At 38.6% G+C, this 13,594-nt stretch overlaps 1 protein-coding gene across 1 annotated transcript; it reads right to left on the bottom strand.

The window, feature by feature from the left end:
* Nucleotides 1–986: 986 nt before the first annotated feature.
* Nucleotides 987–12,517, bottom strand: LOC124878534 (creatine kinase U-type, mitochondrial-like). The gene is made up of 10 exons (XM_047382517.1): nt 12,367–12,517; nt 8,815–8,976; nt 8,337–8,535; nt 8,157–8,252; nt 7,865–8,086; nt 7,674–7,759; nt 2,686–2,809; nt 2,409–2,543; nt 2,186–2,311; nt 987–1,280 (listed from the first exon to the last, which is right to left on the bottom strand). Exons 2-10 carry the CDS (start codon nt 8,952–8,954, stop codon nt 1,164–1,166), a joined length of 1,245 nt encoding a protein of 414 aa, XP_047238473.1. The 5' UTR covers nt 8,955–8,976; nt 12,367–12,517; the 3' UTR covers nt 987–1,163.
* Between the last annotated feature and the right edge of the window lie 1,077 nt (nt 12,518–13,594).

Genomic DNA, 13,594 nt, shown 5'->3' with positions numbered 1-13,594 from the left:
GATACACTCACTTTCTTAGCTGTTCACTATAGTTCTCTAATAGCATTAATAAATCCACTGTACGTTATTAGCCTGCTGCCAGAAAAGGAAGGCAGATTCAGATATGCTGTCCTAGCAACAGGATATCAAAGGACTGCTTTCTTAAGTAATTAAAACATTATTTCTCTTGTGTTGTGAGCCTGTAAACAACACAGAGCTGGAAATGTCTGGTATTATTAGTAGACCTCTATTGGACCTGTCTCCTGTTTCCCCGTCGGTTAATGAGCTCGGCCTTTATCTCCCGGATTAAACGTATTGTTGAGGTGAGGGCTAAATGCCAGGGCAACCACATGCTCCCCAAGGCTAATCATGGTTTGACTAATATTTTTATTTCTCAGGTTTCTCCTTAGAGAGGGACATGCCTGGAAAACCTCCAAAAGGAGGTGCCCATGAGATTCTGTTCAGAATTTGTAGCTTATCCTTTAAAACAGGCCTGTAAGAAATTAAACAGTTTAAATAAACTCTACCAATTATATCAAGAGAGGTGACCAAATATTTAGTCAGAATTATCCCAGAGAGCTGTGGATGGCTAAAAAAGATGTTTTTGACGTGGAGCTAGCTAAGTCACATTTTTCCAGAAATTGTTGGGTAATTTTGTGTATATATTTTCGCTTGTGTATATAGATATGACATTGCATGCATTATGAAAAACAAATCGCCATAATTTTAAACGTCTACATCCAAATCTTGCAATTGCATCTTGTATAATCAGTCTACCCTCAGAAAATCTATTAAAAGTTCCAAAATGCAGTTAAATTTATGACCATGAGGAAAACCTCAGACTGTTAAGTTATTTTAAGTAAAGGTAGCAGAACAGGAATCAGATATTGGCCTTTTGACCAAGATATATCACAATTTTAGCAAATTGGTCCAGATGAAGAGTCTGTGGCTCATTTCTTTGTGTGGTTAAGAAAACAAATAAATGAAAAAAGGTGTCTAACAACTCATTTTACTTTTAGAGCTTTATTTTTTTTTATCAGAATCCATGTACATGTAATAGTTGCAATGTGCATGCAAGATAGTACAGTGTTATACATGTAATGAATATCCTTTAGGAGCAGAAGATTAAACAATGAGCCACTGGAGCAAATGTTCTTCCTGAATGTTCCTAACAGAGGAAAAATTTACTTCCTGAACTGAGAGATTGGGGAAGGGATCTTGATGTCCTGACCCCTCTCAAGCCTCTTCTCACACTCAATGAGGTAGTTGACACCGTCAATCACTAACTGCACCAGCTCAACCTACAGATGAATAACAGAGAGAATCCTCAGAAGGTGTAATTTGTAGCATGGACTTCTTTAAACCAATCTTAACACAGAGGTTTGACTTTGGCAATGAGGTTCACAACTATGTTGGATTTAAAGTACTTTATGAATAATGTTTTCCCCTCTAACTTCAATAATAATAAAGAAGTGATTTTTATTATTTAAGATAATGTTAAATATACCCTTCATTAGTGATTCATGTTTCTTTTTACTGCAAAACTAATTAAGAATGATTGCCCTTTGCAGTGTTCACACTGTTCTTTCTTTAATTCTCTGCTTGTTGTTTTGTTCTTTCTGACACATGGTTGTTTAGACCATTATAAATGTTACTGCACTTAACTTAAACCATCTTTAAGTGCAGTCTCTGCATCGTCTGCACTACTAAAATAGAAGATCCCTATCATGTATCATGTGCACTCTGTCATAAACCCGGCAGGCTTCTGATTGCCTATGAGTGGACCATACTTTGTTTAAAGTTGTTCATTCAATAAAAAAAGAGATAGGGGGAAATAAATTGGTTTTTTTTCCTGAGATGAGCATTCCTCTGTGTTTTCTGTGAAGCTATGTAATTAGATCCCTGACCTTGCACGTCTATGACTTTTTCTAGCATTTGCTCACTAAAGCCTGCTACAACACAATCTATTTGGAGAGCTTTCTCGACCGGCTGAGCAGAGGAAAAACCAATCTTTTAACCTCAAGTGGCACTTCCCTGCCGGATTAGAGCTTAAGGACCAGCAGGTAATAGGGTTATTCCCAGCACACACCTGCTGTGGTCCATACATCTGATCTCCTCAGTCTGACTATGCCTGCTGTTCAGCATATTGTTACTTGTTTTAAGTTTTATTTGTCATGCCCCCTACTACCCCACTACCCATGTTTACCTCTGACTTGCCCAAACGGTCAAGGTTAGAGATGTCGAAGGTATCTCCAGTGGCAGCAGTGTCCACTCCTCCCGTGCCTCGCTTCTGTAGTCTAAGGTTCTCCATGATCTTTTTGAAGCGGGGGTCCTACATTTTAACCAGCACATAATAAAAATGAAAGCAATAGATTACGGGTAAGAATTTGTCCCTGTATTTGTTTGTGTTTGTACAATTCTTGTCTAACCTTGCTGAGAAACGGCAGGCGAATATGCACACCAGCCCTGAGCCCCGTGCCCAGGTTAGAGGGACAGGTCAGAATGTATCCCAGACGTTCATTCCACATGAATTCCCAACCTCTCTCTTGAATAAGATGCTCCACCTAAAAGTTACAAAAATAAATATAATGAATAGAATTCACTATGCAGTCTTCAGAAAACTGAGAATTTCACATTGACTCATATTTAAATGTAAAAAGAAAAGACTTGTTTACTGAGGTGAAAGAAGTAAATCTATTTTTAGACCTGTTTAAGACCTCTGCAGAACCTTTCAAACACTCTCTTCATATTCCCTCCCTTCTCCATTGATATGATCCTCGTGTGGTCCTCCTCATTAATCCAGATCAAGAAGTTTTTGTCATTGTTGTGCCTGAATCAAACAGGAAACATTTCAATATGCATTTCAAGTTGTGGAAAGGAATACTTTATGAGAAAAAAGCTTTTTCAATCCCATTAGCTTCATCAAACTGTCCTTCATTAAAATTGAAAGTGAACTTCAAAACAAGAAAGCATCTGAAATTGAGTATTGAAGGTGAAAGGAGAAGAAAGCAACAAGAAGAGATACTTTAAATCAATCTTTTTCAACAGGTGGGTCCCGAAAGAAATGTGGGTCATGGACCCATTTTCAGTGAATCCCTGGCCGTTGTCTGGGCAAAAACAGGCAGAAAACAAAACCAATGGAGACTCATCTAATCACACTCCTCTCAGTAGGTTGAGATAATGTCTTGTAATGGTGAATGGTAAGTGACCTGCACTTGTATAGCGCTTTATCAAGTCAGAGACCCCAAAGCGCTTTACACTACAATCAGTCGTTCACCCATTCATACACACATTCACACACTGACAGTGTTGAGCTAAATTGTGCCCAGCTGCCCAGGGGCTGACTGACAGAAGTGAGTCTGCCATACAATGGGTGCCACCGAGCCCTCTGACCACCATCTGCAGGCAAGGAGGGGACGTGTCTTGCCCAAGGACACAGTGACTAAGACAGACAGAGCAGGGCGAACCCCTACCACTGCGGCCACTCCCCCCCTAAATGTGAGTTTACATCAAAATATTTTGCATCAAGTAAGAAGGCACGCAAACTGACTGAGTACCTTCCCTTGCCACCCAAGGTCCTACCACTCAGCAGTACCTGTTTCTGTGAGTTTGGCGTCTCAGCTTTGGTTTAGGTAAAGACAAAACATGGAAACAGTTTGGACATTGAGCATGAGCTCAGAGCTGATATGGGTTTGTCTGCTGTAACGTCACCCATTGAGAATCCTAAATAGAGCAAAAAAACATGCTCAGTAGTCCAGTTACTTTCTGCTAATTCTTGTTTTTGATGTTGGTGAACCTAATGCTGCTTAGGTTTTTTTAAAACACAATATTCTTCAGTAATTAGCCACTCATAGGTTGCCAGAAGAAAATGAACAGTTTAATACTTAATGTAAATTATTGGTTAAATAAGTGCAGTGGCAGATGTAGAAAATTTTACATGCAGGGGCAAAGGAGGCGCAAACAGTCTAGGCAGGGTGGCAATGCTGAACCTCTTTATTGAAGTTCATTGATCTAAAAACATATATAGTGACAATTAGAATGATCTAATACAGTTTTCACTGCGTTTCTGAGTTGTATAATTTGATGTTATTACAACATCAAATTATAACATAAATTAACTACATCTATAAAGCCTGGACTCTCTAACTTCATAAGACACCTGTAGACTTGTGCAGATATGTTATTCATGGAAACATCTAATACCTCTGCACTGGAATTTATACTGAGAATAAATCCATACCAGGTGGCACAGCTGGATAGGCTGGATTCCCTGACTCAGACTTCCTTCTCTTCTTCATCAGCTTCCTCTGTCTTCTTTCTCTCTCTCTCTGACTGAAATCTTCTCCTCTTTCCCGCTTATGCTAACATCATTTTCCTCATCTTCACTAATTTTTTCACCTGTTGCACTTTCAGTGGCTTCCTTCCTCTGTGACCCTCCGGGTCTCTCTATCATTCTTCCTTCCTCAAACCCCAGTCTCTTTTTTCTCATCCCTCACTTTTTTGACACATAAACTGGAAATATCTCCACTTTTAAATTTCCTTTTCATTATCATCTGCAATGTGCAAGTATCAAGATTTGGAAAAAATAGCCCACTTCTTACCACAAGAAGTCTATAACAATATGAAACCAGAAATGATCACAATGACACAGGTCACACAAGCAGTTATATTTAGAAAACCTTTTTCTCATGGCAGCCAATTTATTATTTTCCCCATCTGACCAAACTGATGTAACGTAGTTTAATTGTGCCTCATTACCATGAAATTGAAGAGCCATCCATGAAACTGTAGCTCCAAAAAAAAGAAAAACCGAACATTTTCTTTCATAGCTAAACTTTTCATTAACTGTTATTGTACCTATTGTAAGCTAAACTAACAAGCGAAATATGCTAACGCTCTTACAAATCACATACGAGTGAGTCACTGTTGTCAAACCATTAATAAACGTACTACACTGTGAACGTCATTTCATTCATTGCAAACTTGGTGTTTAATGCAGGGCTGTAACTACGTTTTTCAGGGACCTCAGATTATATTTACATGTACAATTCATGTTTAATTTGAAGGCTGTAAGAGGCTTTTGGATAAACAAGCGATTAGTAATTACAAGTATTTTAAGGACATAAAAGTAGGGGCGTAGCTGGGGGGGCAAGGCTCTACAGTAAGGGGGCAGTTGCCCACCCTTGCCCCGCTGTAGATCTGCCCCTGAAAAACTGACTGAATTTACAACGACTGGTTCAGAACCACTGCTTTAAATATTTCAAATGAAGAAAGATTCAATGTACAGTACCACATCTTCTACTTGTTCTTTGCAACATGTGTTTGCGAACCCTCCATTTATTTTATCAGGTAGGATGGGGAGGGTGTGAAGATCGTTCTGACACACCTAAGATCCATATGGGTCCCACCTTTTATCCAGAAGTATTCTGCATCAGCCTGAAAAGGTAACTGACATACATACTAAGTGAGTTTTTGGCTTCTTGTGCTGGCACATATGGGGTCCACATGGGTAGGAAATTGGATAAAAAAGGGCCTCAGATGGTATTGGCAATAGGTTACATGATGGCTCAAGCTTAATTGTCTTTATACTGCATGTTTAATGTAATACATCTTTGGGTAAAAACTGGGACCCAAATTGGTCCTAGATGTGTTTTGCAATCACAATATCTATTTGAGACCAAACTAAGGTGCACATAGGGTGCCAGACTGGTTTTGCTGACATGGGTTGTTTTAATTAAACCCAAGTGGTTCCCGAACAAGAAGCCCATTGTAAACATAGGTCCACTTAGTACCCGTTGATACAGGAACCACATGAAAATGTTGTCTATACTTTTGTTATCATTCCTGTACTTAAATGCTTTAATACGGTGTCTCAAATTTGATAAACTTTACTTTACATTTTTTTGAAAAATCTTGCTGTCAACCTAGATGGTAAAAATGTGAGATGTGCTCAGTAATTATAATGGAAAATCTAGAAGTTGAGTTTACCATTCCAAATTTTTCTCTCATTTTTCTGTCATAATTTGGAGCAGAACCAATCCTGGTGCAGAAAGACCAAGTAGAATTTAATGTAGAAAGCAAGTAGTGTGGGTCTAATGCAGCTAGTAAGCATCATGATTTAACTATAAACTAAATTACAAATTTTTCCACTGTTTACTGGATTGCTGGAAGGTGCAGGGTTGTTTTACGTTAACTTATTTGTTGCAATGTGGGCACTGTGTTGTCTGTCAAAAAAAAAGTTGATTTTTTTTAACATAATTTATCCAAAAAAACAGGGTAAACAAGTTAAGTTATATAATATACTTTTCTCTTGTCATAATTACTGGAAATGATGCTAAAACTTTCTAAAAACATATACAGTGCACAAAACTGCAAATACAGACCAGATACATTTTCACAAGAGACTTAATTTTGCTAAAAAGGTATTATTATTACAAATTACTATTTGTTTTATTGTCTTTTCCGTTTGAGACAGCCAGCTAAAGTAAAGCTATTTCTTACTCAGTGGCATTTCAAAACAGTAATTTTAAAGGAATCAGTAATTCCTGTATCTCTCAGCTTCAGAGGGTACAGAGTGCTGTTTAACTTCTTTAAACTGGCACAAGAAAGTCCCCTATTTTAGTCTCCCCGCACTGGCTGCCTGTATATTTTAGGATTTATCTTAAAATGATTTTATTTGCTTCTAAAGCTTTTAATGGCCTTGCCCCACCCTACTTGTCCAAGCTGCTACATCCCTACAAACCCTCTGGTTCTATCAGATTTTCTGATCAGCTGCTGAGTGTGCCAAAGACAAATCTCAAGCTCAGAGGAGATTGTGCTTTTCCTGTAGCAGTTTCTAAATTATGAAATGATGTTTCTTTGGACATCAGACAGGACTCTTCCCTGTCTGTTGTCGAATCACTTTTTAAAACCGATCTCCTTTCCCTGGCCTTTGATACTATCTTAGATGTGGACTTTTAAATTATTTTTACCTCATTCTTATTTGATTGAATGATTGTTTCAATATTTTAATACAGGACTGTTTTATTTATTTTATTTATTTATTAGGTAATTTTTGAATTTATTATAGGTTTATTTTTGTATAATGCGACTGCTGTTCATTTATTCTGCAGCACATTAACTCAGCACATTGGTCCCGTGGGTGTTTGAAGTGCTCTATAAATAAAATTGATATGGTAGGATGTGGTATATTCTCCTTCTAGAAACATTCACATATCTGGCTCTTTGGGTTGTGAAATTAGCTGAAGAATGGGAACCATATGTGACTGTCAATAGATGCAAAGTCCCATGTTATTCTCCTTCATAGGTTCAATGCAGAACAAAATACTATGTGAACAAAAGTGGGACTCACATGGGTCCCAAGATGTATTCTACAATTTAAACTAATTATGTACATTTCCATTTGAGACCCAGCTAAGACCTACAAGGCGCCTATTGTTTTTGCTTTTATTTGTTATATCCATATGGGTCCCTTACAAGACGCCCAGGTGAGCCCAGGCCAACTCCATGCCAATCCATATGGGGTCAACATACAAACATTGACAGAGAGAAGATAAAATATGGTGGGTTTTTGTCAGTATTAACAAGTGTCTAAAGTAAATGCAATTTCTTCACAAAGCTACTGGTGCCGTCTCTTTTAAGCTTCACAGATGCTCTGAGCTTAAAAAACAGAATTTCCTTTGCTTCTTGCTTACCAGATACCACGAGCATCAGGCCAGTCTCTGGCCATCCCAGCTGCCGTGAGCAACGGTGATACAGGTTTATCAAACAGGAAGTGCTCCTGATTGGCCAGTAAGGGGACAGAAGAATTGGTGGGGATATTAGGCAGCATGTTTCATCAAAAGTAAAACATAAAGCAACATTATCTTTGTTTGTGTGTACTGACATCAATAAGTTGCTGTTGCTCTTTCTCAGTCATCTCTCCCAAGCTGTAGTATCGACCGGCCAGGTCTCCTTTTAGGCCAGAAAGAGCTGTGACAACCACACGTTCCACTTCGCGGCGCTCGGACCGTGTGCATGAAGGTGGAAGGCTCAGTCCACGAATGCTGCGTCCAGTGCGCACACGAGATGACAACACGTAGCGCTCATCAAACATTCCTGAGGTAACCTGAGAAAGAGAATCAAAGGTTAGTGTTTGTAGGAGTTTATATAATGTTATGAAAAATTATGAGTGCTACCTTGGAAGCCTCCAGATCAGTGGGGTGCTTCATTGTGCGAGGATCATATCCATTGTGTCTATCCCTAATAACAGGGTCAAGAAGCTCAGCAAACACCTAATAGAATAAAAACAAGCACCTTGTCTTCACAACATTTTTAAAACTATACTCAAAAAAATTTGTTTGAATATAAAATTCAACCTCATAGCTTTCTTCATCACCAGCAACCATCCCCACAGTCTTAATGAAGGGATGCCCTGGGTTGTCCACCCCAGTCTGGATGCACTGGTCCAAGGTCCAGTTGTTGGGTGTTGCCTTGTCCCTTAGATGGGCATAAATAGTTGGAGTCATAGCTAATGCCATGCAGTTGTTGTGCTTCCTCAAGTCAGGGTAATCAGCACTGTAGAAGATAATAAACAACAGCTTAGGTATAATTTTGAGAAAATACAATTTTCAGTACTAAACCAAACAACATAAAGGCATAAGTAATCTATAGTTTTTCAAAATCATATAAATAAATGTGGTACAGAGGGATTTACCTGTACCTTTAATTTGTCAGTCTTTAAGATGCGCTAAATGTGAGGCTATAACTATCTAGTTGAAATCAGGCAGCAGCCCAATGTAATACTGCCTGTTTTTGAGGGTTTAAAAAACAAAAAACACTCTTCGTGAAATGTACCTGGGGGGATAGAACCTCCTCCTTTCAGCTGCAGCAGTGTTATCACTGAGGAGAAATGCAGATGCCAGAGTGCCAGCTCCCATGGCCATCATCACTGCTGTGTTACGGCCGGTTATCATGCGGGTGAAAGAGTTCGCCATAGTTATTTGGTCAAGGTATTACCTGGAAAAGAGCAAATGGTCAAATGTGATGTTTCACAAACTTTTTACTATACAAGTTAAATTACACTATCAAGTCAGTCTGTATCAGTAATAGCATGAACTATACAGTACAGACCAAAAGTTTGGACACACCTCATTCAAAGAGTTGTCTTTATTTTCATGACTATGAATATTGTAACTTCACACTGAAGGCATCAAAACTATGAATTAACACATGTGGAATTATATACTGAACAAAAAAGTGTGAAACAACTGAAAATATGTCTTATATTCTAGGTTCTTCAAAGTAGCCACCTTTTGCTTTGATTACTGCTCCGCACAATCTTGGTATTCTGTTGATGAGCTTCAAGAGGTAGTCACCTGAAATGGTTTTCACTTCACAGGTGTGTTAATAAGTGGGATTTCAAGCCATATAAATGGGTTGGGACCATCAGTTGTGTTGAGCAGGAGGTGGATACAGTACACAGCTGATAGTCCTACTGAATAGACTTTTAGAATTTGTATTATGGCAAGAAAAAAGCAACTAAGTAAAGAAAAACGAGTGGCCATCATTATTTTAAGAAATGAAGGTCAGTCAGTACGAACAATTGGGAAAACTTTAAAAGTGTCCCCAAGTGCAGTCGCAAAAACCATCAAGTGCTACAAAGAAACTGGCTCACATGAGGACCGCCCCAGGAAAGGAAGACCAAGAGTCACCTCTGCTGCGGACGATAAGTTCATCCGAGTCACCAGCCTCAGAAATCGCAGGTTAACAGCAGCTCAGATTACAGAACAGGTCAATGCCACACAGAGTTCTAGCAGCAGACACATCTCTAGAACAACTGTTAAGAGGAGACTGTGTGAATCAGGCCTTCATGGTAAAATAGCTGCTAGGAAACCACTGCTGAGGACATACAACAAGCAGAAGAGACTTGTTTGGGCTAAAGAACACAAGGAATGGACATTAGACCAGTGGAAATCTGTGCTTTGGTCTGATGAGTCCAAGTTTGAGATCTTTGGTTCCAACTACCATGTCTTTGTGCGGCGAAGAAGAGGTGAACAGATGGACTCTACATGCCTGGTTCCCACCGTGAAGCATGGAGGAGGAGGTGTGATGGTGTGGGGGTGCTTTGCTGGTGACACTGTTGGGGATTTATTCAAAATTGAAGGCATAGTGAACCAGCATGGCTACCACAGCATCTTGCAGCGGCATGCTATTCCATCCGGTTTGCGTTTAGTTGGACCATCATTTATTTTTCAACAGGACAATGACCCCAAACACACCTCCAGGCTGTGTAAGGGCTATTTGACCAAGAAGGAGAGTGATGGGTTGCTGCACCAGATGACCTGGCCTCCACAGTCACCGGACCTGAACCCAATCGAGATGGTTTGGGGTGAGCTGGACCGGCGCAGAGTGAAGGCAAAAGGGCCAAAAAGTGCTAAGCATCTCTGGGAACTCCTTCAAGACTGTTGGAAAACTATTTCAGGTGACTACCTCTTGAAGCTCATCATCAGAATGCCAAGAGTGTCCGGAGCAGTAATCAAAGCAAAAGGTGGCTACTTTGAAGAACTTAGAATATAAGACATATTTTCAGTTGTTTCACACTTTTTTGTTCAGTATATAATTCCACATGTGTTAATTCATAGTTTTGATGCCTTCAGTGTGAAGCTACAATATTCATAGTCATGAAAATAAAGAATACTCTTTGAATGAGAAGGTGTGTCCAAACTTTTGGTCTGTACTGTATGTTAAATCCTTAAGAATTTTGAATGTTGTAAGTATCCACCCCAGCTGCTTTAGATTAAATATCTGTCTTGTTTGTGATGAATGTCAGGCTTGGTGTTTGCTTGTTTATTTGTATGACTTTTGTCATGAAGCCTGAAATATAGCAGAATCATGCACAAAGGTTTCGAGTAAAAAAAAAATCTCAAACGTTTTTAAAATATGTACAATAAAGCCTGTAAGTGTGGCGCTGGTGAATATTTTAAGATTGAAGACAATATTATTATAAATTATTTTTGTGTTTGAGATGAAGATGCGAATGCCATGTTGTTTCATTTGCATGTATCTTTTCAGGATGACAAAACTCCTAATTGCATTAGGCTATTAAAGATCTTAAGGTGGCAGATACACATCCAGCCTGCATGATGAGATTATTCCTGAAGCAGAGAGAAGCTCTCTTATTGGTCACCCTGAGAGAGTCTTCAGATCACCTGATCAGTTGATTTGTGATTGGATACTGAAAGAGGAGCTGCCATATTAGAATAATATATAAAAATTTAATCTTCAAAGAATGGCGGCTAACTTTAGTGGTAAAACTTCAATGAAAATATAGATAAATATATAAAAGGTATACTTTTTATTTACAGAATACCAGAATGCAATCTGCAAATGCATAGGGCAAAAGTGTGCTGTATGGTCAAAATTAAACAAAATTCATCACAATTTTGAGGTTCAGTAAAGTCAAAGAGCCACGTTAGATTTGCTATTAGTCCTGTGCATGCTCCATGATCCGTTTTGACTAACTGGGATAGCCAGCTGAGCACATACAAGACAAGCCGATAATACAAGAAAATTATACAATGAGTGGGCAGGTAGCGAGGTAGACTCAAACCAGATTAGATGAGAGAGAAATATTGGTAAGAAGAAGGTAAGAACAGATATTTGTCGTTAAGAATAAGCAGTCAGGACAAGTTGAGAAGCAAAAAAAGAGAGAAACCAGAATATCTCACTGTGAAAACAGAGAAGAAGCAGGAGGAAAAGCAAGGCTGGAAGGCACATAGCAGGAGTATGAAATGAAATAAATTCCCATTCAAAGAGATTGGAAAAATGGGTATTAGTTGGGATTTTCACCACAGGCATGAAGATTACATGAAGAGAGAAAAGAAAAGGGGTTAGGCGCCAGTGCCCTGTGACCTTTGTTTGAACATAGAAGGCAATAATGTAATTGATTATTTTTGAGTTGGAGAAATTTGTATTATGTTGAAGAGCATTAATAAAGTATAGTAGACGCATATAGAGGTTTGATAAAGTATGCATTTAAGACAATAGTAACTGACAGATGGCTGACAGCTTTAAAAGCCTCTAATATAATTGGCTGCTGTGTAGACAGAGTGTGCTGTAAATGTTCATCCACTGATCTACTTTCAGCTGAGTGCAGTCTTGTTGAGAACTGTCTATTCTGAAATATGAACCTTTTACCTCAAATGATCCTGCAGATGCTCACAGATAAAAGGAGTTAAAATGATGACCCAATAATTGATATTGTGGGTGTTTTAAAGAACAAACGTAGGCTTTTCAGCCGTACTGTAAGAGTTATGGACCTCTTCAAAGTATGTTTGGATCCAAATTAGACCAGACAATTTGTAGAAGCAAACAATGAAAAGTTTAGGTGGAGATTTTATGACTTACCTTTGTTCAGCTCAAATGAAGAGGAGGTAGAAGAGGGGCAGAGTTACCTGCAGCTCAGTTCAGAGGCTTGATCTGTAAAGTGAGTGCAGACTGAAGAATGTGAAGAGGATCAGAGACGGATGAAACTACTGGTCCTGGATTAGTCTTTGCTGGGCTATCAGATAGAAAATCCTCTTTTCTCCGTCACTCATAATGTCTGCCTTCTTGTTCCTATGCTAGTTACACTGAAACCTGAAAACCTGTGCCGTTTGTATAAACTAACTGAAAAATGTGCTCTGTTGCACCAAATAAAGATCTACTGCCTTATGTTTTGTCTTTTAGGAATAATAAATATATACATATATTTTTGCATTCCAAAACAACTGAGTGGCAATTTAGCAAACAATCATATATAGGATGATTATCAAGAATGTTATCAGGTCATTGTTATCATGATTTAATACAAATGTTCAGTATTAGGCAAAACATTACTCAGATAGACAAAAGATGTCATGACCCTTCGATGTTCGGGTTTTGTTTGTCATTTCTGTTGGTTTCTGATCATGTCTTTGTTTATATCTATAAGATCTTGCCAAATTTAGTTCAGTTTCTGTTGTTCATTATTGATGTTAGGGTATTTCCATATTAGTTCATCGCTTTGTGTTAGGCTTCTTAGTTATTCCTTCTGTTTTGTTCCCTCTGTATTTTAGTTTTATCTCTTAGATCAGAACTTGTCTCTTCCTCTGGTGGTTTGTAGTTTGATTTCTGCCAAGTTGAGGTCCCTCTGTGTTTATTACTGACCTTCCCTCAGTCACCCTGTTTTGCTCTCCACACCTGTTCCACATTCCCCTGATTAAGCTCACCTGGATCTAATGCGATTCTCACTCTTCCTGCAGTATATAAGCTGACTGGTTTTCATTGTTCATTACTGGTGCTCAAATGGTAAATTCTCCACCAGGCAGCGTTATTATAGCTGATATAACCACATAGGGTTTAAGGAGATACTTGGGAAACATTTGACAAGTTACACTGTTTTCATATCTTGCAACACATAAATCAAAACACATGATTTCTTTCATTTAATTTCTTTATGATCACTTGACCATTTGGGGATGAAAGTTCAACACTCTTCACACAGAATATGAGAGTCCCAACTGGTCAAATGATTGTTAAAATGATTATTAGTTTAATTATTCAGATAATAGGCAGGGCTGTCCTGTTGTTGGAACCTAGGCATAAATTCGGCATG

Source organism: Girardinichthys multiradiatus, chromosome 12 (genome assembly GCF_021462225.1).
Source record: "Girardinichthys multiradiatus isolate DD_20200921_A chromosome 12, DD_fGirMul_XY1, whole genome shotgun sequence".
Taxonomy (NCBI): domain Eukaryota; kingdom Metazoa; phylum Chordata; class Actinopteri; order Cyprinodontiformes; family Goodeidae; genus Girardinichthys; species Girardinichthys multiradiatus.
Note: the sequence above shows the minus strand (reverse complement) of the source record. Positions and strands in the feature narration are given on the sequence as shown.